Source organism: Erpetoichthys calabaricus, chromosome 12, assembly GCF_900747795.2.
Source record: "Erpetoichthys calabaricus chromosome 12, fErpCal1.3, whole genome shotgun sequence".
In the NCBI taxonomy this organism is placed as follows: domain Eukaryota; kingdom Metazoa; phylum Chordata; class Cladistia; order Polypteriformes; family Polypteridae; genus Erpetoichthys; species Erpetoichthys calabaricus.
The window spans coordinates 161,426,342-161,453,504 of NC_041405.2; the positions used below are offsets into that span (position 1 = coordinate 161,426,342).

The 27,163-nt window shown below is 43.7% G+C and overlaps 1 protein-coding gene across 2 annotated transcripts in view; it reads right to left on the reverse strand.

The window, feature by feature from the left end:
• palm1a (paralemmin 1a) overlaps positions 1-27,163 on the reverse strand; it is a 133,241-nt gene that overhangs the window by 47,897 nt on the left and 58,181 nt on the right. For both annotated transcript variants that reach the window (XM_028816649.2, XM_028816651.2), the window contains exon 3: positions 4,490-4,570. In XM_028816649.2, the coding sequence (XP_028672482.2) occupies positions 4,490-4,570 (81 nt within the window). The remainder of the gene's footprint in view (positions 1-4,489; positions 4,571-27,163) is intronic.

Consider the following 27,163-nt stretch of genomic DNA (forward strand, 5'->3'; position numbering starts at 1 on the left):
AATGCCTCAAATCGGAATTTGCTGGTCAACAAAACCTTTAGCGTATGGACAGAAAAATTACGAGGGAGTAACGTTTCAGTTTATTTCTCAGGTGCCTGCTTTTTGTGGACAGTAATTCACCTGCCACTTCGCACACGAAGTATAGTACAGTAACCATGAAAAAAAGTCGACCGAGATTTTGATAAATCTTGACATTTTAGACCTCCAAGTCCGAAATACTCTTTTGGTTTGGAACCAATATATTATTTATAATTATATATTATATATATTACACACATACATACACACACACACACACACATGATAACTCAAAAACGCAACTAGATAGATGGATGAAATTTGGCATGTGTTTGTTACACCAAAATTGTAGATTAGTATTAACTTTTGGGCCAAATCCATCAACGGAAGTGGTACTTTACCTGAACACATACTCGATTATTCTTTTATTCAGCCAGCTGCAGAGTCAGATTTATTCAACTTTACTTTTATAATAATTGTTCAGTATATTATTAAATTTGATTTGTTGTTGATGGTTTTTTAATGTAAATAATATAAATCATTGTCTTGCGGTTTATTCCTCAAATATCCATCCCCATATCTAAGTACACGAGAAAGTCTAGGGGAGATTTTTTGAACATAAAACGTCACTGATCGAGAGACTGACAAGGTCAACATACAAGAGTAGCATATTGTTGCTGACCAATCACTTTTGCTTTAAAAACGTCATCCAACAACGAGGCGATACACACCTTGTAGAATTCTTGAGTTGGCAGTGTCTCTACTGAACTACATGTAGTCGAGGGAAGAGAGTCTGCCAAGTGATGAAAAGTTAAACATACTAATGTGTTTGTATTTATGCTATATTTATTAATTTCTCTTTTTAGTTAATATTCACAGCTCAAAATACCTGATATTATAAAAATAATCCAGTAGCAGAATTTTAAAATATCTCCCCATTTTTTCAATGTTTCTCTCTCTCTCAAAATAGATAACAAAAAGAATACGATGATTTCAACTCTTAACATCAGCCATATCATACATATTGCATACCAGAGATTTCTCCTGCCTTGCAACCAAACCTGCTTGGGAAAGCTCCAGGTTTCCCGTGATCCTCCATCCATCCATCCATCATCCAACCCGCTATATCCTAACTACAGGGTCACGGGGGTCTGCCGGAGCCAATCCCAGCCAACACAGGGCGCAAGGTAAGAAACAAACCCCGGGCAGGGCGCCAACCCACCGCAGTTCCTGTGATCCTGCTCTGGATAAACAGGTTTAGATAATGTATATATTGTTCTTAATCTCAGATGCTGCTTCTGTCATTTTGTGCCTGTCCATACTCTTATCACCTGCTCTTGCTCTGCTCATTATGGGTTTACTGTTATTATGGTGGGCTACTCAAGTCTCACTGCCCCATAACCTTGACACTACATGCTTGTTTTTCTTTATTTCCTTCAATACAGTGAGGTGGGTTCTGCACACTGATTCAAGCCTAAGACCCCTGTTCTCCCTAAGCCCCCATGATTTTCATGATCACACCTGTCAGAACACAGCAGATTCTGTTTTCTAATTTTTTTACATCTTTTCAGGCCTGCAGGTGGCAAAATACGGTCTATAAAATTGTTTGAGCCTGTGATGGAATCAGAGATCAATATGGCTGGTAGAAAATAAAGCCCAGGGTTTGAGATTTTTGAATGCAATATTGAAGGCATTCATTATAAGCACATTGTCGTTGGAGCAGAATATGTTGTAAGACATTTAGAGTAAAAAATCCTCACACCTTAAAATTCACCTAAATTTCATTACAAATTGGCCCATTCTGGGCAATAAAAGGAAAAGAAAAAAAGTGCTAACAATCAGCGCAGATTTGTTCAGCACAAATGACAGAAAATATTTTAAAAATGATAAAATTATGTACACTTGTTCATATTCAGTACCTGGTTTTGATTATGCTCATTTTTAATCAGATAAACAAAACCAAATAGTAAACGGTGTTGTGCAGTGTAATAAACTTCCATTAACATTAAACTCATTATATCCAAACCTGTTAAGTGTACAATTCTGTCTCATTGTGACACAAAAGCTAAACTCCACAGTAATTACTAAAACTGAAATTGATATAAAAATAAAATAGAAATGTCTTTGTAAAATAAAATCTAAATTAAAACTAAAAATACACAATGAAGGAAAACTAAAACTAAACTGAATTTCCAAGTCAGGTCACAAAAAAATATAGAAATACAAAAAGGCAATAACCTTGTTACATGACCTGTGTGTGTCTAAATATTAGAGATGGGAAAATGATACCGAAGCGTCAAAGCTTGTGTCAGTCAATCCGAAGTGTTGCGAGTGAAAGCACCGCTGTCACGTGACCCGTGGCATTTGAAGCTTCAACAGTGCTTCACAGTGCACTGCATTGGTTTGACAGCTTTGGCACCAAATTAACAGGTAGCCTATAATAAAATGCATCATTCCGATTCAACAATGTTGGGTTGTGAGGAGAGAGAAAGATTTGGAGAGTCTTGGTGACAGATGGCGACTAACAGCGGAAAATGGCGTTCAAAAGTGAAACAGTATTAATGGGCAAGGATCTCAGCAGAATAAAATGAACACGGACTTCTCTGACCTTTTACTGGTGACATGAGACCGAAACAGTGAGTGCCGCTTCACTTGCGCTCTTGACTTGAGAGCTTGCCTTGACCTCAGTTAACCACCAGATGTCGCTGTTCACAATGCGGCTCAGGCTTCAAAAGCTTCCTGGCTTTTTCGGCACAAATAAACTGCTCAAAAAAAATGAAAGGCACACTTTGAAAACACATCAGATCTCAATGGGAAAAAAAAACTCCTCCTGGCTCTCTCTACTAATCTGGCCTGATATGCTGATGTGTGAGGAACGAAAGGATGGAAATGAAAATGACCAACCGACAGAGACACTCCGAAAATCAAAGGGAAAAAATGAAGCGGCAGGCGAGTCCATTTGGCCGAAATTTCCTTGCAACAACTCCAAACCGTACTCAGTAGTTTGTATGTATATCCATACCTGACAACGTCCTAATGTGACGACAGATGGTGTTCTGGGGGATCTCCTCCTAGATCTGGACCTGGGCATCACCGAGCTCCTAGACAGACTGAGAAGTCAGATGGACCAAAACAATACCGGTGGGTCCTGCTGATGGGTTAAAAGGACCTTCTACAAGGGGCCCTGTCCAGCTCTCCTAGAGGAACTGCCTGTCTCTCTCCTGGAATATCCTCCATGCCCTTGAGACTGTGCTAGGAGACACAGCAAACTTTTTGGCAATGCCACATATTGAAGTGCCATCCTACCTGTGCCACCTCTGTAGGGTCCAGGTATGGCCTCATGCTACCAGTAGTGACACTGACTGTAGACAAATGCAAAACAAATGAGGGAAAAATGTCAATGGCCTCCCTCCACCTGTTAACCTATTCATTCCTGTTTTGGGGGGTCATCTCATTGTTGCCCCCCTCTAGTGCTACCTCATTGACTTGATGCTCTACTCTCATTTAAAAGGGGTTCTTTAAATTTTTTTGAGCAGTATACTTCTCCAATGATACAGCACCCAATCGAACATTTGATTACAAATACAGTAATTCCTTTAGTGATTGTTATTGCAATAAAAATGGTACGTAGAATCTTAAACTAGAACAAACTATCAATCACCGCATGAATGGAGAGCACCTCCAGCTTACTTTGGGATAATTTTTTTTTTTTTTTTATATAAATCTTGCATGGGGAAAAAAGAAATTGATGTCCGCCTGTTAATGTAAACCATCATGTACATACATCGGAAACTGATCGCCAACAAATGTCATTGAAAAATAAAGAAGGCCATATTAACTTTCCCTCACTCAACACACAACTTAACCGGAAACATCCCCTGTGGACCGATAGAGAAATCTTTCCACCAATCAGGGTTTCCTTTAGTTTTGCCAAAGTACCTCCCCTTTCCGTACACTTTTACTTGTCAACACCCCTGATTGTGAGTGCGTCATCTCTAGTTTTGCACGTCACCTCGTTTGAATGTGGGTGTCACCTTGTTTAATTTGCCACGTCACCTCATTTAATTGTTTGCATCACCTTTTTAATTGTATTTAATTGTTTGCATCACCTTTTTAATTGTGCAGCACCACATTTAATTTTGCGCGTCACCTCGTTTAATTGGGTCACCTTTTTTAATTGTGTGGCACCACATTTAATTCTGCGCGTCACCTCGTTTGAATGTGCGTGTCACCTTTTTGAGCATCACCCTTTGGGGCCACCACATATCTCAGATATGGTTTCCTGAAATTAGCTTTGCCAGAGCACCAGCTGAACCACCCTAATGGCAGTTAAAACCAACGTGTCAGAACTTTAAGAGCAGGAACTGAAACGGTCAAGTGTAAGACGCGGAAATGGACCAAAGATAGGGGAGAGGCCACTCCTGCCATGTTGGGGTACGGACATGCAGGATGGCAACAGTGACATCCTCACCTTAAGATACTGGAGCTGCCTCCTCTCATCCTCCAACTGTCTTCGCTTGTTCTCAATTTCAGTTTGTCGCTTCCGCTTCTCCTAAAAGGGGAAATAAACAAAAAAACACATACAGTCAGGTACTAAAGCCTGGATGAGGCCTTTGCACAGCACTCTTATTCACGCCAGACCAGTTTTCATGGACTAATCAATCTAGCATGCAGGTCTTGTGGTGGAAAAAGTTGAGTTCACAGAGAAACTAGAGTTATGGGCATATAAAGAACACCCCAGTGCCAGGACCCATCAGGCATTGGTTCCGACTGCTGCTACCATCATTCAGAAGAAAAATCTCCAGATTTCTACACTCTGTGAGCTTTGGCAGGTGAAACGACACTCTGATGGGTTACACATTAAGGACAACTGAGTGCATCACCCACTGATGTCACCATATATGGGCAAAAGTAAGTGGACCCCCCTCCAAATGATTGAGTTCAGGTGTTTCATTGCTAACGGGTGCATCACATCATCAACAGTTATTTCTAGAGCACGTTTTCATACAAGTGGTGGAGCTCTCAAAGTGCTTCTTTACAATATGAAGAAAGAAAAATATAAAAATAAGAGTAGGCAATGTTAAGTAACGGGTGGCGCAGTGGGTAGTGCTGCTGCCTCGCAGTTTACTTCCCAGGTCCTTCCACAGCAGAGTTTGCATGTTCTCCCCGTGTCTGCACGAGCTTCCTCCCACGGTTCAAAGACATGCAGGTTAGGTGCATTGATGATTCTAAATTGTCCCTAAGTGTGTGCTTGGTGTGTGGGTGTGTGACCTGCGGTGGGCTGGCTCCCTGCCCGGGGTTTGTTTCCTGCCTTGCACCCTTGTGTTGGCTGGGATTGGCTCCAGCAAACTCTTGTGACCCTGTAGTTAGGATATAGTGGGTTGGATGAATGTCAAGTAATAAAGAATTAGGATCTGATGGCCAGTAGGACAGGAAAAAAAAACTCCAAAGGGCTGGAGAAAAAAAAAAAAAAAAAAAAAATCTGCAGGGGTTCAAGTCAAGTCAAGTGCACCGGTACAGAGCGTTGCCGCACCCACTACATGACAAAACAACTCAGGATTCTGGTTGGCAACCCCCCAGGCAGACACGTGGTCCAGTCCCACCCTCCGGAAATAACCCTCTACCTGCCGCTGCCAGGCGTTACATGGGCGACCCCTTGGCCTGGTCCAGCCACTCGAGCCCCCAACAATGAGGATCTTACGAGCCAGATCACCCTCGGGGAAACGCACCACATGGCCGTAGTGCCGTAACCGACGCTCCCTCACAATGCAGGTCACGTGCCTCATTCGGGACTCCATGAGCAACACAAAGTCAAACCAGCGGGACCCAAGGATTTCCCAAAGAGACACAGTACCAAAGGAGTCCAGTCTTCATCTCAGGTCACTGGTTAGCGTCCATGTCTTGCAACCATATAGCAAGACAGGAAGCACCAGGACTCTAAAGACTTGGACCTTTGTCCTTTTGTGTCACACACCCCTTTCCAGTGACCTCATGACCCCCCCATGCTCTCCCAATCCGTCTACTGACTTCATAAGAAGAGAGTCACCAGAGTCATGAATGTCACTGCCCAGGTAAGTAAACCTCTCAATGACGAGGTCGACACTCCCTCTGCAAACAGACACACTGCTGATGGCCATGCTCAAGAGGTCATAAAAGGCCTGGCTCTTTGGTGTTTATCAGGACACTCAGACCCCTCACTCAGTCTCTGGAGACCCCCGATCAGCGCCTCCATTGACTCCGCAAAGATCACAGCATCGTCAGCAAAGTCAAGATCCACAAATCTTTCTTCACCAACAGATGCCCCACAGCCGCTGGACCCCACGACCAACACCAACACCCAGTCCATGCCAGCATTGAACAGAGTAGGAGCAGAACACACCGCATGACGGACCCCAGAATCAACTGGGGGGAAAAACACAGAGGTCCTGCCTCCACTCTGCACAGCACTCACAGTACCAGTGTACAGGCCGGCCATGATATCCAGCAACCTCGAAGGGGTTCTGTGAAAGAAAAATGGAGTGTTTACAAGCTACTAAAGGGTTAAAAGCTGACAAAGCTGTTTCGCTCCAACGGCAGGTCATCCATACGGGCGTCCGTCATAGGACAAGGTGCAGTAAGCGGACCTCGGACAACTTCCTCTTTAGGAACGCGTCTGTTACACACAGGAAAGGTGACCTCTCTTTCTTTAGGGCCCCAACGGCAACGTACACCAAACAGAAACGGTGGGCCGATTTACACAATCCCATACAATATTATGCTTTTTGATAAGTAAGGGGAAGGAGGAGGGAGGAAAATAATAGAAGCTGACTGAAACGGGGAATCTACACTCATCTATATTGCAATGCATGAATCCATCTACTCGTCTGTGACTGAATAAAAAGCTGATCGACTGAACTATTCTGGTCTTCCTTGGAGGTCCGAGGCCACCCAGCCCCCTACTGGGCACATCAAGCACATGGTCTTACGATCTCCACTGACAAACACTGGGTTGTACTGAAGAGCTCGATGACTTCAAACTATCCCAGGATGCCACCTCTGTCACAAGTCAACACGTGAAATTTGTCTTCTTCTAGTGAAGTAAAAGCAGCTCAGCCATGAGGTGGTAGACGACAAAACCTCACAGAGCGGGGCTGTCGAGTGCTCAAGTGGCAACACTCACAGCAAAGCTCCAACATGCTTCTGGAAGCAACAACAATACACTTTGCGTTAGGCACTTCAAGAATTGGGTTTCCATGGCTGTGCCTACGGTCACAGTGTGCAGTGCTAAACATCAGCTGAGAGTGGTGTAAAGCATGCTGCCCACCATTGGACCTTGGAGGAGTGGAAACGTGTTCTCTGGAGTCACTATCTGGACATCCATCCATCCATTATCCAACCTGCTATATCCTAACTACAGGGTCACGGAGGTCTGCTGGTGCCAATTATCTAGACATTTGATGGACTAATTGGGATTTGGCATATGCCAGCAGAACCTTCAGGGCTGCATAGTGGCTACTGTAAAGTTGGGGGGGTAGTGGCAGGGTTTGGGCCAGTGAAGGGTCCTGTTAATGCCACAGCAGACAAACACATTGGAGAGAACTGTGCACGTTATTTTGGGGAAGGCCATGTCTCCAGAACAACATGGAAGAACACAGGAGGCCTGTACAGAGTCCTGAAATCATCCGTACCAAACACCTTTGGGATGAATTGGACCTTCTCATCCAGCATCAGTACCTGACATCACAAATTGGCCAAATGGGCATAAATCTCCACAGACACACAACAAAAGAAAAGTGGAGGCCTTCATGGGGTGTTAAGTCCATATCAATGGCCATGGTTTTGGAATGGGACATCCAACAAACTCCTATGCCGTAGGTGGGATGGTCAGGTGTCACGAACTTTAAATAAGTTTGCAAATTGTCTAAAATCTTCTTTTCACTTGGTCATTCTGGGGTGTTGTTTGAGGCTTGATGCGTTTGTATTGTATTGATATGCAGCAAAAATAATGCGCTGTTTAAACCCAGATACGTCTCCTGTCAGCTTCTCTACACGCTCCATGACTTGACCGGCCCCTGAGTTCCTGTTTCTTGCCCCTCCCATTTCCTCTGAAGATCACGCGACCTGTATAGCTCGCACGCAGAACCGATATAGTTCATGCACAAAGTTGCGATAGGGTGCGCAAGCATAACCAGTATGTTTCGTACGAGAAACTGACATGGTACACACATACAACCAATAGAGTTCAAGCGCAAAACCGATATGTTACCCACATGAAACCAGTATAAGACGTGTATGAAACCAATATAATACATACACAAATCCATCGTTAGACTGGCACAGAACGTAAACCAATATACAGGTGCTGGTCATAAAATTAGAATATCATGACAAAGTTGATTTATTTCAGTAATTCCATTCAAAAAGTGAAACTTGTATATTCGATTCATTCATTACACACAGACTGATGTATTTCAAATGTTTATTTCTTTGAATGTTGATGATTATAACTGACAACTAATGAAAGTCCCAAATTCAGTATCTCGGAAAATTAGAATATCAATTAAGACCAATGCAAAAAAAAGGAATTTTAGAAATGTTGGTCAACTGAAAGGTATAAACATGAAAAGTCTGAGCATGTACAGCACTCAATATTTAGTTGGGGCTCCTTTGGCCTGGATTACTGCAGCAATGCGGCGTGGCATGGAGTCGATCAGTCTGTGGCACTGCTCAGATGTTAGGAGAGCCCATGTTGCTCTGATAGTGGCCTTCAGCTCTTCTGAATTGTTGGGTCTGGCGTATTGCATCTTCCTCTTCACAATACCCCATAGATTTTCTATGGGGTTAAGGTCAGGCGAGTTTGCTGGCCAATCAAGAACAGGGATACCATGGTCCTTAAACCAGGTACTGGTAGCTTTGGCACTGTGTGCAGGTGCCAGGTCCTGTTGGAAAATGAAATCTGCATCTCCATAAAGTTCAGCAGCAGCAGGAAGCATGAAGTGCTCTAAAACTTCTTGGTAGACGGCTGCGTTGACCTCGGACCTCAGAAAACACAATGGACCAACACCAGCAGATGACATGGCACCCCAAACCATCACTGACTGTGGAAACTTTACACTGGACCTCATGCAATGTGGATTCTGTGCCTCTCCTCTCTTCCTTCACACTCTGGGACCTTGATTTCCAAAGGAAATGCAAAATTTACTTTCATCAGAAAGCAGCAGTCCAGTCCTTTTTGTCTTTAGCCCAGGCGAGACGCTTCTGACGCTGTCTCTTGTTCAAGAGTGGCTTGCCACAAGGAATGCGACAGCTGAAACCCATGTCTTGCATACGTCTGTGTGTGGTGGTTCTTGAAGCACTGACTCCAGCTGCAGTCCACTCTTTGTGAATCTCCCCCACATTTTTGAATGGCTTTTGTTTCACAATCCTCTCCAGGGTGCGGTTATCCCTATTGCTTGTCCACTTTTTTCTACCACATCTTGTCCTTCCCTTCGCCTCTCTATTAATGTGCTCTGTGAACAGCCAGCCTCTTTAGCAATGACCTTTTGTGTCTTGCCCTCCTTGTGCAAGGTGTCGGTGGTCGTCTTTTGGACAACTGTCAAGTCAGCAGTCTTCCCCATGATTGTGTAGCCTACAGAACTCGACTGAGAGACCATTTAAAGGCTTTTGAGTTAATTAGCTGATTAGAGTGTTGCACCAGGTGTCTTCCATATTGAACCTTTTCACAATATTCTAATTTTCTGAGATACTGAATTTGGGACTTTCATTAGTTGTCAGTTATAATCATCAACATTAAAAGAAATAAACATTTGAAATACATCAGTCTGTGTGTAATGAATGAATCTAATATACAAGTTTCACTTTTTGAATGGAATTACTGAAATAAATCAACTTTGTCATGCTATTCTAATTTTATGACCAGCACCTGTAGTTCACTCACAAACCAATAACAAACGTCCTGGAACCAGGGATATACACTGTCGAATGAATATACAGTAGTTCATAAGCAAACCAGTGCAATGCATATACAAACGGGTATCGTTCACGCACAAACCGATAATATACAGACACGAACCAATATAGTTCATCTGAATGAAACTAGTATTGTTCACACGCAAACCGATAGTAATTATCAGTAAACCAATAGTTTTCGTACAAAAATAATATTTGTTTGGCTCCTCATACGCGCGCAATGGCTTTACAAGCCGCAGGCTGCTCTGTTCATATCTAGATAACGTCCTGCTTTCCTTGCTAGTGTTTTATACTTAAACGGTTAGAAGAATCGTTTAACTTACCTGTTTAGACTTAAAACATTCGGAGGACTGAGGTGTAGATAGACGCACCGCTACTGTTCTGTTTGCTCTCAAGCAGTTGAGAAGACTTCGTAAAGCACAAACCACTCGTGAACGTAGAGCATGCGCATGCGCGCCCATCTCCACCGCTGGAGGATTGTCGCCCCGCCCTGTCCCAGTATGCGCCGTCCCATCCCGCGCGCGCGCAAACCGCTACGTCCCCTGCCTTCCCGCGCTGGTGTTTCATGAACTTTGATCGAGAATCTTTTTTTGCCGTCGGAAGTGTTCGTCGGAGGTGAAAAAGTGGAAAATCTACAAAATATTGAAGTTGGTGTAATGGTTGTCAAGGCCAAATTGAAATAGAAAACTGATTTATAACTGAAGTCGCATAGAATGTTTCTCGGTTTTAACAAGTCGTCTGCAAATTCGCCGTTCAGTTGGAGACTTTGAAATGTGTGTAGAGCACGATCTGTTCAAGGTATTTCAATGAAAACTGAACTGTCTTGACACATTTCTTTGTAGATGAAGTGTGTGTGTCAGATTCCAATAAAATCGGTGTACTTGGGGATGTCGAGGACAGACAGACATGGCCTAAAAAGGCATATGATTAAAAGTAAGTCCTGATAGCACGTGTTATTTTTTATTTTTATTTTTTCTGAATGATTTAATGTCTATAGACTTCACAGGCCATGCATTTGCAGTAGAGTAAAGAAGCTTGTGCCATCGTGGCTTTTTGTTATGTCTGACGCGCTTTAATGTGTGGGCGGAACCAAGAATGTGGGCGGAGTCAAATGTTTGACTTCACCTATGACAGGGGTGTCCAGCTCTGCTCCTGGTGGGCCGCAGTGGCTGCAGGTTTCCATTCTAACCCTTTTCCTAATCAGTGAGCAGTTTTCGCAAAAGCTAATTAACTTCATTTTAATAGCCCTGTTTTTAAGGATTCAGTCCTCAGAATTGAGTCGTTTCTTCATTCAATGGCAGCCAAACAGAAATGAGATGTGAAAGGAGCCAACAGATGACCAGCTAAACTGGAACATCAAACTCCAGCCAATTTCATTCCAACCAATTTCTTAATGAGAAGCCCATTCTTACTGTTCATTAAAGCCGTTATTGAATATCATCATATCGTTATTGTTGCTGCTCTCGTTCTGCCACAGCAGACTGTTGGTTTTCTGTTTTTTTCTAGGACCACCGTCAACATGTTTTGGTGACCTGAGCAGACCGACATGACCGAGACCTTCATCTTTCTTTATTTTCAGGTGAACTGGTCAAGTTTTGTGTCTCATTATTGTTTGGCTGATCATTAAGGAAAAAGAAACAACTAAGGTGTCCAAGTCACGTCAATTAAGGCAAAGCAAGTTAATCAGCAGCAAAAATGACCCACTAATTAAGAAGATGGTTAGAATGAAAACCTGCAGCCACTGCGGCCCACTAGGACCACCAAGAGTTGGACACCCCTGATCTATGAGGATGGCCCTTTTCTGATGGCTGTAGCAAGTCGCTATACAGGGACGACTCTACCTTATAGTCGAACTAGACAGCAACCTAGGGCACCGAATTCACAGCTTTAGCTGAAGTTTCCATTGGCATTGAGTAGCGGTGGCTTTCCATTTCCCCGTAATCCTGATTTTCTCAGATACGCCTAACCCTCCCCAGCACCCCGTCCCTTACCCCATCATTTTAGATTTGCATGTGAGTGTACTGGTGATAGAAGTCTGCCGTCCCACCATCCAGGTGGATTCTGCACATTAATGGTGGTTGAAGTGGGTCCCCATTCACTATGTAAAGCACTTTGAGTAGTGAGAAAAGCATTTAACTCACATGGATCTCCAATTGGGTAGACAAATAACCCCACACCACAACCCCGCCACACTCTGCAATTACCATTAATATAATTGCCTTCAAGACTCCTTGGTTTCACTACTGCTTAGGAAAGCAAAAGCCCTAAAGCTGGCCCTGGGGGTACTCGGCCCCATGATGGTCAACTCAAGACACCACAGAATCTCAGGGGTGTAACTCGACAGAATGGGGCCCCTAGGATAAGCTACATCAGTATACATATATGCACATCAAACATTTTGTACGTTTTTTATTCAAACAGGAAAAATCTAACTATATAATGTAACTAACACACAATGCGATTTTTGAAGTCTTTAACTGTGATGCCATTTGCACTGTTGCCTTACTCGCTTTGTATTGCTACCAATGTGTGCATCATTTATGAAATGGCCCACATAATTTTTATTAATATACGATTGTTACAATGCTTTTTAACATTTATTGCAAAATTATATATTGCAAATACTGATAGTAATCATCACAAAAAAAATGATTTTCATCACATGTTGAAGTTCTCGGAAACCCACCGCCAGTACGCGAACATTATGGGAACCACTGCTGTCAAATGTTTTATAAACCTGAAAGTGAAGTGACGTTGATTAAAAATACAGAATACTGCAGTAGCACCGGCAATGATGTAACTTTAGAAAGACGTATTGTTATAATTATGTCATTTGTATACAGCAGTGGTTCTCAAACTGTGGGGTGGGCCCCCCTAGGGGGGCGCGAAGTAACAAACAAGGGGGCGCGAAGATGTGAAAAAAAGAAAACAAGAATCGAAAATATGAAAAATCCATCTATTGAAACCAAAACAAATTAACTAAAACTAAATTCTGATACTAGAAAAATAAATATAGAGTTAGGTAAATGTCGATAAAAGTTAAGCAGCTATAATAAAATATACATCTATGATATATCATTAATTAAAAAAGAACAAATTGGTATTAGTGGGCTCCTTTCAAAAAAACGTTAGGGGGGGCGATTAAAACTGTGGGCGGCACGGTGGTGCAGTGGGGAGCGCTGCTGCCTCGCAGTTGGGAGATCTGGGGACCTGGGTTCGATTCCCGGGTCCTCCCTGCGTGGAGTTTGCAGGTTCTCCCCGTGTCTGCGTGGGTTTCCTCCGGGCGCTCCGGTTTCCTCCCACAGTCCAAAGACATGCAGGTTAGGTGGATTGGCGATTCTAAATTGACCCTAGTGTGTGCTTGGTGTGTGGGTGTGTTTGTGTGTGTCCTGCGGTGGGTTGACACCCTGCCCAGGATTGTTTCCTGCCTTGTGCCCTGTGTTGGCTGGGATTGGCTCCAGCAGACCCCCTTGACCCTGTGTTCGGATTCAGCGGGTTGGAAAATGGATGGATGGATGGATTAAAACTGTTATGAAAACTCGGGTCGCAAATACTTAAAGGTTGAGAAACGCTGGTATACAGTACAAAAAGAGAAATGATCCATAAGGAACTGTACTGCATACTAAAGGTGGATTTCCATCCATCCATTCATCCCTCCATCATCCAACCCGCAATATCCTAACACAGGGTCACGGGGGTCTGCTGGAGCCAATCCCAGCCAGCACAGGGCGTAAGGCAGGAAACAAACCCTGGGCAGGGCGCCAGCCCACAACAGGTGTGTTTAAGTATATAAACTTATTTTTTAAATATATATATTGAACTTTCAACAAATACATTTGACATTTTTGTCCATCTATCTACACTCAGTAACCCACCATGACAAAGTGAAGACCTGTTTCCAAAAAGGGTCACCTAATGTATGTAAAAAATTCAGCAGTGAAATCTCTCATTCATTCCTAGAAGTATTCAGACTCTCCGAATGTTGTGGTTGGGGGTGGGGGGGTGGGGGGGCATATTCAGGGCATTACCTCCACCTAGAACGCTAGAGGGCTTACAGTGGGGGGCCACGGGTTTGGATCATGCAAGCTCAGCCCTGCTGTGGCCCGTGCTCACCATCAGGGGGTGCCTGAATGATGACTGAGCCCTTGGTGGCACCTATTCCGCCACACCAGGAAGTGCTGCCGGAAGAAGGATGGTGGAGCAGCTGGTGCCCAATAAAAGGAGCCAGAGTCGGGAGGAAGAGGACGAAGCTTTGCCAGGAGGAGGGGAGGCAGACAGAGAGAGAAGGAAAAAGAAAGAAGAGAATTGTGCTTTGGTGTAGGGCCTTGAACTGTGCTGTTCAGGTGGGAAACGGGGGGCTGGGGGAGGCGTTTCCCACGAGAAATAAGGGAAAAAATGAAAGTGGGGGAGTGTGTGTTGCACTTGTGTCCTGTGTCTATCTGTGTTGGGTTTGGGAAGCAGCAGCGCCCTCTGGTGGCCACAATGCATTACTGCATGTTGTGCTCAAGTGCCTCCTGTTTCCCATTTGCCATCTGTGGCCTGACTGGCCATCATTTAGAAAGCCACACATGTGCCTGTGTTATAGAAGGTCCACAATTCCATGGAATTCTCAGTAGGTCCTCCATGATCAAACTGTGGTGAGGCATAAATCAGAGCAAGGGGATAAAATCCTTTTTACCAGGAGCAGGGTGCCTTGTCATAAAGTCTTTTTTTGTTATTTGGATGTACTTCATTTTAATCCTGCATATGTTGGGTTCAAGTCCAAGTATCTGTTAATGGCGTCTTCATTCGAGAGCCAAGATTCAGCCAGCTCTCTGGCACTCTTAGTACTGGCCCTGAAGAACTGAGTAACTCCAAGATGCCTGCGATTTAAACCACCAACCAACACTCTGAAGATGGCGATTCAGAAGACACGTTCTGTATGAACTCATTTCTGAAACACACCGTAAACGGACCAAGAACCCATCTGAAACAATGATTCAACGATCTAGGTTAAGTCAACATAACTTTTATTGGTGTGAAAAAATAAAACGAATACAATTAGTAAATGATGTAACTGTACAGTTGTACAAGAGATACACACGAATACAAAGAGGTTCCTTTTCTTTTTCATAACTTCTTTAACACACTACTTCTCTGCTGCAAAGCGCAGGTATTTTGCTAGTTAAATCAAATAAGACATGCGTGCGATAAACAGGATAAAGTGATCAGGGGCCATTTGAACTTTCCAAACCTTGATTGAGACGCCCATATTAGAAATCCCAATGAGGAAACTGTGAAATGGTGTGGATAGCAAATGACAAACTCAGTTTGTTTCAAGCCCAATGCCTCTCTACATCTCCTCTTTTTTGAATGGCAAAGACATTAATGAAATGAGAAGCTACTGATATTGATGTTGATTGATATTGATTTAAAGTAATGGTGACCACAACTTGGTAAAATTTGGGATTATCTTGGGAAACACACAAATGTACACCAAAACAACTTCTTATAACTTGAGACTTCATGAGGATGAGGAAGAATCTGGAAAATACAAAATATGAAAACTCTACAACTAGAAATGACGGAGTGGTGTCACTTCATAGAGCTTCTTCTTCTTTCGGCTGCTCCCGTTAGGAGTTGCCACAGCGGATCATCTTCTTCCATATCTTTCTGTCCTCGTCATCTTGCTCTGTCACACTCATCACCTGCATGTCCTCTCTCACCACATCCATAAACCTTCGTTTAGGCCTTCCTCTTCTCCTCTTTTCCGTCAGCTCTATCCTTAGCACCCTTCTCCCATTATACCCCTCATCTCTCCTCTGCACATGTCCAAACCAACACAATCTCACCTCTCTGTCTCCCAACCATCCAACCAGAGCTGACCCTCTAATGTCCTCATTTCTAATCCTATCTTTCCTCGTCATACCCAATGCAAATCTTAACATCTTTAGATAGATAGATAGATAGATAGATAGATAGATAGATAGATAGATAGATAGATAGATAGATAGATAGATAGATAGATAGATAGATAGATAGATAGATAGATAGATAGATAGATAGATAGATAGATAGATTTTAATTTTAGTATAGTAGGCAGGATAGATAGATAGATAGATAGATAGATAGATAGATAGATAGATAGATAGATAGATAGATAGATAGATAGATAGATAGATAGATAGATAGATAGATAGAAATGTAAGGCACTATATAAGATAGATAGATAGATAGATAGATAGATAGATAGATAGATAGATAGATAGATAGATAGATAGATAGATAGATAGATAGATAGATAGATAGATAGATAGATAGATACTTTATTAATCCCAATTGGAAATTCACAATTTAACTTTAACTCTGCCCCCTCCAGCTCTGTCTCCTGTGCCACCGTCTCCAGCCCATTTAACACAGCTGGTCTCACTACCATCCTGTAGACCTTCCCTTTCACTCTTGCTGATACTCGTCTGTCACAAATCACTCCTGACACTCTCCTCCACCCACTCCACCCTGCCTGCACTCTCCTCTTCACTTCTCTTCCACAATCCCCATTACTCTGTACTGTTGATCCCAAGTATTTAAACTCCTCCACCTTCACCAACTCTACTCCCTTCATCCTCACCATTCCACTGTCCTCCCTCTCATTCACACACATGTATTCTGTCTTGGTGGTCCTACTGAACTTCATTCTTCTCCTCTCATATCTCCACCTCTCCAGGGTCTCCTCAACCTGCAGATCACAATGTCATCAGCAAACATCACAGTCCATGGGGACTCCTGTCTAATCTCATCTGTTGGCCTGTCCATCACCATTACCAATAACAAAGAGCTCAGAGTCGATCCCTGATGTAATCCCACCTTCGTCACTCCCACCGCAGACCTCACCGTGGTCACACTTCCCTCGTACATATCCTGTACAACTCTTACGTACTTCTCTGCCACTCCCGACTTCCTCATACAATACCACATAGACCAAACCAGTTTATTCCTAAAACTAATAAAGCAAAAGACTTAAAAAATCAATCAGAACGGACAATAATAAAAAAATTATTAAAAAAAAGTAAAATTAAAAAGATTTCTTTACAAGGAAATAAAAAAAAAACAGCCCAATAATTCAAACTCTGAAGAATATGAGACACAGTAACAAGAGATCAAGAAAAAGCATTTGAAACATCGAAAGAAGTCAAGCAGAATGACCCCTTTAATGGGCTAACTAGAGAGATCACAATATGCAAGCAACGTCAGGCTCCTTCTTCAGGCGAGCAGGAATACAGAAACTGGCGTGTCCTGTCTTTATATAGACACCAGGACAGATAACAACATTGGCAAACCCTCAAGGGAGACATCTTAAATGTAAAACATTAATAGACCTATCCAGGCTAAGATTTATTTAACAAGAGAGGAGTACAACATCTGGCCAAGATCTTTGGATTAGATGACTGTCCAACAACGTCTTTGGAAGTTTCTGATGAGTTTCTCTATACAATGTGGGTCTGTAGACAGGTGGTCCGTGTCAGTCCGAGAGATGCACACAACCCTCATATCTGGTTAAGAAGAAGATGTCGCTGTCCATGTGTGTCAGTTTCCTCCACTTTTCTTTTTATGTCTGGCCTTGTGAGACTACGGCCAACCTAACCTGTAAGTTAGGGCGGAGTGGTGGCTCTGAGGCTAAGGATCTGTGCTGGTATCCAGAAGGTTGCCCGTTCGAATCCTCGTCACTGCCAAAAAAGAGATCCTACTCTGCTGGGCCCTTGAGCAAGACCCTTAACCTGTAATTGCTCCAGGGGCGCTGTACAATGACTGACCCTGCACTCTGACCCCAAGGGGTATGCGGAAACTAACAAATTCTTAATACAAGAAATTGTATAAGGTGAAATAAAGAACACTGTGGTGGGTTGGCACCCTGCCCGGGATTGGTTCCTGCCTTGTGCCCTGTATTGGCTGGGATTGGCTCCAGCAGACCCCCTTGACCCTGTGTTTGGATTCAGCGGGTTGGAAAATGGATGGATGAAATAAATAAAAAATGGGGGTGTAGGAGGAAACCCAAATGAGCAAAACATGAGCAAGCACCCACAACATGACAGACCACCTGGATTGGGACCTGAGTGCAGCACCACACTGGAACGCCACATGAGGAGAAACTCCACTCTCCTTAAAATGTAAATCCTTTCAATTTTAATCTTTTTAAACTGTCAGTCACTCATTTTCCAACCTGCCATATCCTAACACAGGGGTCTACTGGAGCCAATCCCAGCCAGCACAGAGCGGAAGGCAGGAAACAACCCCCGGGCAGGGCGCCAGCACAACCATACACCAAGCACACACTCATTTCATATAGCGCCTCGGACAGTCACACAGAAAGGACAAGCCAAACCACAATCCAAATGGCCACCACACCTCTAACATGCGCTGCTCCACCGCTGCCCCTCCATGGCTTTAGAGCCCCCCTCTGTGTCCAAAAAGTGACTGAGCTCATCACTCCTCAGTCCCCCTCTGTCAATCTGTGACCCATCCTTTATCCAAATCAGGGTCATGAGGGAGGTGGAGCCTAACCCAGCAAGCACCAGGCATAGGGCAGGTGCCAGTCTATTACATGTTGAATACACACACACACACACACTCAGGGGACAATTTAACCTGCTTGTCTTTGGACTGTGGGAGGAAACTTACGCAGACACGGGGAAAACATGCAAACTCCACACACCCGGGAAGTGAACCTCAGGTCTCCTTACTGCGAGGCAGTAGCATTACCACTGCGCCACCGTTTTTAAACTGTATATTTGTTAAATTGCTTTTTATTATGGTTTGATTATGGTGGAATCACAAAACCAGAGTTTCCAAAATGATAAAGTCATGGAATTCATGGGAAAACCGGGACAGAAATTAAATCTGTTTTAATGGAATAAAGAGATTGTCCTTAGCTCTAACACAAAGCCACCATAATCTGAAATCATCAGAACTCTTTATGTAAGCCATTCTGATTTGTATAAAGAGACACCTGATCCACTTTCCAGTAAAGAGCAGAGAGCACCACACAACCCAGCAGGATAGATAGATAGATAGATAGATAGATAGATAGATAGATAGATAGATAGATAGATAGATAGATAGATAGATAGATAGATAGATAGATAGATAGATAGATAGATAGATAGATAGATAGATACTTTATTAATCCCAAGGGGAAATTTACATACTCCAGTGGCAGCATACTGATAAAGAAGCAATATTAAATTAAAGAGTGATAAAAAGGTAAAGTCGTACACGGAGCTGCTGGAATAAGACAATAAGATAGTAAATAACAGCCATCATGATTTTATGAGGGTGGCACGAGGGCGCAGTGGGTAGCTCTGCTGCCTCGCAGTTAGGAGACCTGGGTTTGTTTCACGGGTCGTCCCTGCATGGAGTTTGCATGTTCTCCTCGTGTCTGCGTGGGTTTCCTCCCACAATCCAAAGACATGCAGGTTAGGTGGATTGGCGATTCTAAATTGGCCTTAGTGTGTGCTTGGTGTATGTGTGTGTGTGCCCTGCGGTGCGCTGGTGCCCTGCCCAGGTTTGTTTCCTGCCTTGCGCCCTGTGTTGGCTGGGATTGGCTCCAGCAGACCCCCGTGACCTTGTAGTTAGGATATAACGGGTTGGATAATGGATGGATGGATGGATGAGTTTATGAGAGGAAGACCTTGCCAAGCCAATAGTTTACATGGAAACTGCAGTAGCATTTGACAGAATTGAATTCAGCGTCCCAAAAGCTTTTGACGCAGCCCTGCACTGAAGATTCATTCTGACATTTAAAAGGAGATGCGGGCAGCGGAGGTGACCTACAAAACTTCAGCTCATGTTGGCTAACCGACAGGAGACAAAGAGAACAGATGAGAGGAGAGTGACGTGAGGTCATCGTCAGAGTCTCAATCTTGGGACCCTCTTTACTTTTTTCTGATTGACATTAATGACGTCGATTAAGGTATAGTTAGGACACTTATGAAGTTCACAGATGACACTAAAACCAGAGGAATTCTAGAAAAATTCAGGAAAACGTGGACACATTTCAGAACTGGTCACGTGCTTGGAAAATGCAGTTTAAAGTAGGAACATCCTGCAGTGGTCCGGTGCCGCCAAGATTCACACCGTCAAGATGATGGTGATTTATTTATTTTTCTGGAGGAGATCCCAGGGATGCTCCCGGCCTGGTCCTGACCCGCACACACTCACAAACGGAGACAAAATAATGCACACGGGAATCAAACAACAATTAAAGAATATAATGAAATTAATGGAAACAATACCAACCCATGCACCCCTCGGCGAAATTACACTAAACACATAAATAAACATTATCAGTATGCTGCTGCTGGAGTATGTGAATTTCCTCTTGGGATTAATAAAGCATCTATCTATCTATTATAGTGCTTTTCATATCTATCTATCTATCTATCTATCTATCTATCTATCTATCTATCTATCTATCTATCTATCTATCTATCTATCTATCTATCTAAACACAAACAACCCCCCACAGCAAAGTCCATGGAAAACAGCACCGGATGTAATGAATGATGACGACAGTAAGTCCAGAGATCTGTACGTTGTAAGGGAATGAAAAAGACAGTCCTACCGGTAGTCCCTGAAAATGGTGAAGACAGGTGGACGGTTCAGGAGCGCGATGACCCCGTATCAGTCCTCAGCAGACAGGTAGACAGAAGTCAATCCAGACCCCAACAACAAAACAATCCAGGACTCAACAACTAAATACGGTGTGATAGATGGCCATGAACCCTGCCCCGCCGGGATGCCTGGAGGAAGGAGGAACCGGGAGAGCGGTGCTTCTTTTCCCTGGGCACCCAGCCGGTCCTTGCTCCCTGGGGGACAGCACTTCCGGGACACCAGGAAGTGCTGACAGACCAGGGATGGTGTATGCCCGGAGTGCTTCCGGGTGCAAGGGCAGCACTTCTGCCACACTGGGGAGTGCTGCCGGAGGTTCATCATCAGGCACCTGCAGCACATCCGGGACAAGGACAAGGGGCCGCCTCACTCCAATCCAGGAGCCGGAGTCGGGTGGAAGATGGACGGAGCTTGCGTGGCCTGAGTGGAGGTGGCCGAGAGAAAACCAAGGACTGTGAACTGTAAATAGTTGTATATATTTGTGTAAAATAAACGTGTGTGTGGTGGACACTGCGTTGTCGTGTCTGTCCATGGCCGGGCTATCTTTTACAACAACTTAAACAACAGAAGGCAGCCAGACAGGTACACAAAATACAACAAACAACCACTTTTCTTCTTTGGACACCTGCCCTCCTTTTAAACCACTCTGACCACCTTTGACCCCACCAGCCCCTGCAGGGACTGCTGGGAGATGCGGTTTTAACTAATAGTAGCACTGCTACAATCCAAAGTGCTACACATTGGCAAAAGGAACATCGGTTATAAAACACTGAGACTACTGGAAGCAACCTCTGAAAAGGATTTAGGGGTTTATTTGGAGAGACGGTTCTCATTGTTAGGTTATTTTATAAAAAGTGTTGAATGTATATCGAGGGGCGATATGCTCAGACAAATAAGAACAAAGTCCCACGGGATTACAGTGAGCGCTAAACACCAGGAGAAGTGAACTTGATGCCAGTGAACAAAAAAAGAAAGCAAAGGAATGAAAATCAAAATTCCAAAGCGCAACCTAACTGCCTGGTTTTCACCCATTTGTCGCCATTAACCATTACACACACGTACATAACATTTGATTTGAATTATCCAGTGAAGGATACAGAAGTAATTGGACTGACCCCCTAGGTCAATGAGAATTCTGACCAATCAGAGCACACAGCACCCTGAAGTACCACTGAAAGCAATAGGAGGAAAATGATCATGTGATAGCCTGACTGCAGCTGTGAAGATTTTACAGTCACGTGACACACGACACCTTGTGAAAGAAATAAAAACCAGAATATCACGTACTGGTCAGACCACATCTGTAGTGATGTGTGCAGTTCTGGTCTCCACCAGCAGCACTTGAAGCTGTGCAGAGGATTGTGACCAAGTGTGACGAGGACTTAAGGACAAGTCCTACTGTGACATCGGTTTAGTCTCGAGCAGAGGAGACTGCGTGGGGATCTCATCCAGGTCTTCAAAATCCTCAAAAGGCACTGAAACAGTTGATCCAGGAAAAAAACTCTTTTAATGGGAGCACCGCTGATCCTTGCAATTCAAAATCCCCGCCCCTTCTTTGAGCACCGCCCTCATGAGGCGTCTGATTGGTTTAGAAGAGTGACACTCAGTGAGCCGCCTAATGATCCCCACCCACTTTTGAGCACAATTCCCTCCTGGTTGCCTCCAGACGGACTGATGATATGTCTGGCCTTGCAAGACTACGGTCAACCTAACCTGCACGACTAACTGAACAGGGAATCACGTCCTCGAAGACACTTAGTGGAGACGAAGGGGATTTGTAAGTCAGGAAGCGCTTGTTTAGGCCAAGAGTTGTGGGAATCAGAAACAAACTATCAAGATGCAGGAACCTTGATAGCCTTTAAGAGGAGACATTGGGACAACTGAACTAGCAGCTAAACAAACAAGCCTGAAGGAGCAAATGGCCTCCTCTCGTTTGTCAGATTTCTTATATTCTAACAATCGATTGGTTCAGCTAAAGAGAAACTGAAAGATGTTACACTCTTGGAGGTGTGTCTGCTTTATTTTATTATAAGAAAGAAAGAAACATAAAAGCGTCTATCTGTCCAAAAGTGCCAACTCAGTGCTCTCCTTGACAAATTCGTGCTCAGCCTCAGCAGAAGGAGTGGGGGAATCAGAGCATGGAGAGGCAGAGGATGTGCAGCCGAATTCATCCTTCGGATTTCCCCGGGACAGGAAGAGGAGGAGGAGGAGGAGGAAATAAAATCAATAAATGCATTAGAGAGCATCGCCTCGGGGCTCAGCGCTCCCAGCACTTTTCTAATCCATCTAGTGCCCTAATGGAGGCAGGCGGCCTTTGAGACTTGTGGTTCGCCTTGCTTGATTTTTTTTTTGTTCTTTCCTTTGTGTCCTTCATGGATGGTGTCTGATTCTGGATGGAGGTCTTGTTCACCATTCTTCATACCAAATCTCTCCAGTTCAGTTCAATTTGATGGACCGCCTGCTTCAAATCATCCCATAGATTTTCAATGATATTCAAGTCAGAGGACTGTGACGGCCATTCCAGAACATTCTACTTCTCCCTCTGCATGAATGCCTTTGTAGATTTCCAACTGTGTTTTGGGTCATTGTCTTGTTGGAATATCCAACCCCTACATAACTTCAGCATTGTGACTGATGCTTAAACATTATCCTGAAGAATTTGTTGATATTGGGTTGAATTCATCTGACCCTCGACTTTAACAAGGGCCCCATTCCCTGAACTGGCCACACAGCCTGATGGAACCTCCACCACATTTAACAGTAGGTAGCAGGTGTTTTTCTTGGAATGCGGTGTTCTTCTTCCACCATGCAAAGCGCTTTTTGTTCTGACCAAATAACTCCATTTTTGTCTCATCAGTCCAAAGCACTTTGTTCCAAAATGAATCTGGCTTGTCTAAATGAGCATTGGCATACAACAAGCGACTGTTTGTGGCGTGAGTGCAGAAAGGGCTTCTTTCTCATCACCCTGCCATACAGATGTTCTTGGTGGAAATTACGCTGAATTGTAGAACGATGTACAGATACACCATCTGCAGCGAGATGTTCTTGCAGGTCTTTGGAGGTGATCTGTGGTTGTCTGTCACCATTCTCACAATCCTGCTCATATGCCACTCCTGTATTTTTCTTGGCCTACCAGACCTGCTGGTTTAACAACAACTGTGCCTGTGGCCTTCCATTTCCTGATTCCATTCCTTACAGTTACAGAAACTGACATCTCTGAGATGGCTTTTTGTGGCCTTCCCATAAACCAGGAGACTCAACAATCTTTGTTTTCAGATCTTTGGAGAGTTGCTTTGAGGATCCCATGCTGTCACTCGTCAGAGGAGAGTCAAAGGGAAGGAAGCCCACCTTGTAATTGACCACCTTAAATCCCTTTATATCTCATGATTGGACACACCTGTCTATGAAGTTCAAGGCTTAACGAGCTCATCAACCAATTAGCATTGAGCAGTGACAGGCATTCAAATCAGCACAATGACAAGGGGACCCACATTTGTGCACAGCCAGTTTTTCACATTTGATTTCATTTCATAGAACTAAATACTGCGTCACTAACAATCTTTGTTCGGAAAACACCGCAGCACTCCTAGAAAATGAACGACATTCCACTGATATCTTTTATGTTGAAAGGAGTTCAATTATTATGCAGGCTGAGAGGGGGTCCCAATCCTTTACATAGGACTGTACTCAGTGCCTCTGGAGGCAACCATGCTGTGCTCAGAAGTGGGTGGGGATAATTAGGCCGCTCACTGAGTGTGACACTTCTAAACCAATCGAACGGCACATGAAGGCGGAGCTCAAAGTAGGAGGCGGGGATTTTGAATTGCAACGATCAGAGGTGCTCCCATTAATCTGGTCTGACAAGACAGCAAGCTTCTGATTATGATGACCTGTCTTCTGAAAAGACCCCTTGAAACATAGAAATGTGGAGCACAACTTGGCATCTATTCAAAGTAAGCTTAACCTGTCACAGAGGAAAGCCCAATGGATGAGTGTTGGAAGTGAATGAGACGTTGGCACAGGTGTGGTGTGTGCACTCTGCTGTCCGGTTAGGACGACGGTGGAGCCAAATTATTGGCAGTGCACTTTTAGTGGCAATACAGTCATATTCATTTAAATCAGGGGTCTCTAACACATTGCTCTTTCCAAGTAGCTCACCCAAAGGGTTAATGAATCCTACATAAATTTGAAAACTTGATTAGTCATATTAGGGGTGGGCGATCATTCCAAAAAATCATATTTAACACGAAATCACGATCCACAATCTGAATTGCAATCTCCCTTTTCAGTGTTTCAGGTGAGTGCAAACATTAGAACACTCTGGATGAGAACAGGCCATTCAGCCCAACAAAGCTCGCCAATCCTGTCCACTTATTTCTTCCAAAAAACATCAAGTCGAGTTTTGAAAGTCCCCAATGTCTTACTGTCTACCACACTACTAGGTCACTTATTCCAAGTGTCTATCATTCTTTGAGTAAAGAAAAACTTCCTAATGTTTGTGTGAAATTTACCCTTAACAAGTTTCCAGCTGTGTCCCCGTGTTCTGGATGAATTCATTTTAAAGTCACTGTCTCAATCCACTGGACTGATTCCCTTCATCATTTTAAACACTTCACGCAGGTCTCCTCTTCATCTTCTTTTAGTTAAACTGTAAAGGTTCAACTCTTTCAATCTTTCCTCATAATTCATCCCCTGTAGCCCCCCGTAATCAGCCTAGTCGCTCTTCTCTGGACCTTCTCTAATGCTGCTATGTCCTTTTTGTGGTCTGGAGACCCAAACTGCACCCAGGACTCCAGATGAGGCCTCACCAGTGTGTTATAAAGTTTGAGCAGAACCTCCTGTGACTTGTACTCCACACATCAAGGCGCTATATAACCTGACGTTCTGTGAGCCTTCTTAATGGCTTCTGAGCACTGTCGGAAAGTCGATAGCTTAGAGTCCACTATGACTCCTAAATCCTTCTCATAAGGTGTACTCTCGAATTTCTGACCCCCATTGTGTATTCAAACCTCACATTTTTACTTCCTATGTGTAATTCTTTACATTTACTGACATTAAAGTTAATTGTCCACAAATCTGCCCAAACCTGTCTGCTGTCCAATTTCTTCTGTGATGATATAACGGATTCCAAATTATCTGCTAACCCACCTATCTTGGTATCATCTGCCAACTTAACCAGCTTGTTCCTTATATTCCTATCTAAATCATTTATAGATATTAAAAATAGCAGCGGCCCTAACACTGCCCCCTGCTGGTCACCACTCTTAACATCATTCAATTCTGATGAGGCTCCTCACATCATCACCCTCTGCTTCCTGTGTCTGAGCCAATTCTGCACCCATCTAAAAACATCACCCTGAGCTGCCACTTCTTTTACTTTGATGCCCACCCTCTCAGGTGGCACCTTATCAGATGCTTTCTGAAAGTCCACATCAATCCTCTCACCTGCTCCACTCTGGTCTTATCCTTTTGTTGCCTCCTCATAGAATTCCAGCCTGTTAGTAAAACACGACCTCCCTCTTCTGACCCCATGCTGACTGTCGTGTCCTTGCCAGGTGTTGCTCAAACTTATCCTTAATAATTCCTTCCATTAATTTTCAGTGTGGCGTACACTTAAGAGAATATCCGGACTCAAACTCATCACGACCTAAGTAACACTTTATTTAAAATCTCAAACAGCATTGAATTCAATTGTTCTCTCATTTGCTAGCTGAGCAGAGTTAAGGCACACGCCCTGAAGCTGGCGAGTGAATGAGGAAGGCCTCGGCCCACCACATGTTTCTCGGATTTGCGCTAATAAATCGAACTCTGATAACACAGCGAAATGAGAGAAGTCACAAAATCAACTGGAATGTTCAAGCAAAGTATAGAAAAAAAAAAATGATCTAAATCCGTGAAGTGATTCTCTCGTTTAAAGTGGACAGACAGACAGACAACGAGATGGTGGATTTTATATATTCTATATTAGTAAACCTTCAAAATAATGTTCAGTTAAAGTCTCAACAGCATTTCTGGAGCTTAGTAGAGCCTGATAACTACAAGAATCTTCACCAATGGGCTCTGAAAATGTCTGCTGTGTTTGGGTCTCCAGACCTCTGAGTCTGACGTGGATGTCATGAAGTCAAAGTTCAGAACACGACTGACAAACGAACACTGAAATGACTCCAGAAGAGTGAACTGAAGGGGCTCCACTCCATCATACACCTCAGTGCCAGTCATGTGACTAACTAAAAACACATCACACATGTGACTGGACCTGTGAATAAAGTGACACAGCGACATGTGACAAAATGACAAATGAAGAAGTCATATCTGTGGATTTGGAATTGCATTGTTTGGTTTTGACAGCAGGCTGAATGACTTCCGGCCTGTTGCTCTGACGTCACATGTGATGAAGACCATGGAGAGGCTGCTGCTTCACCACCTGAGGCCACAGGTTCACCATGCCCTCGACCCTCTGCAGTTCGCATATCAGGAGAAGGTGGGAGCGGAGGATGCCATCATCTACATGCTACAATGATCCCTCTCCCACTTGGACAGAGGCAGTGGTGCA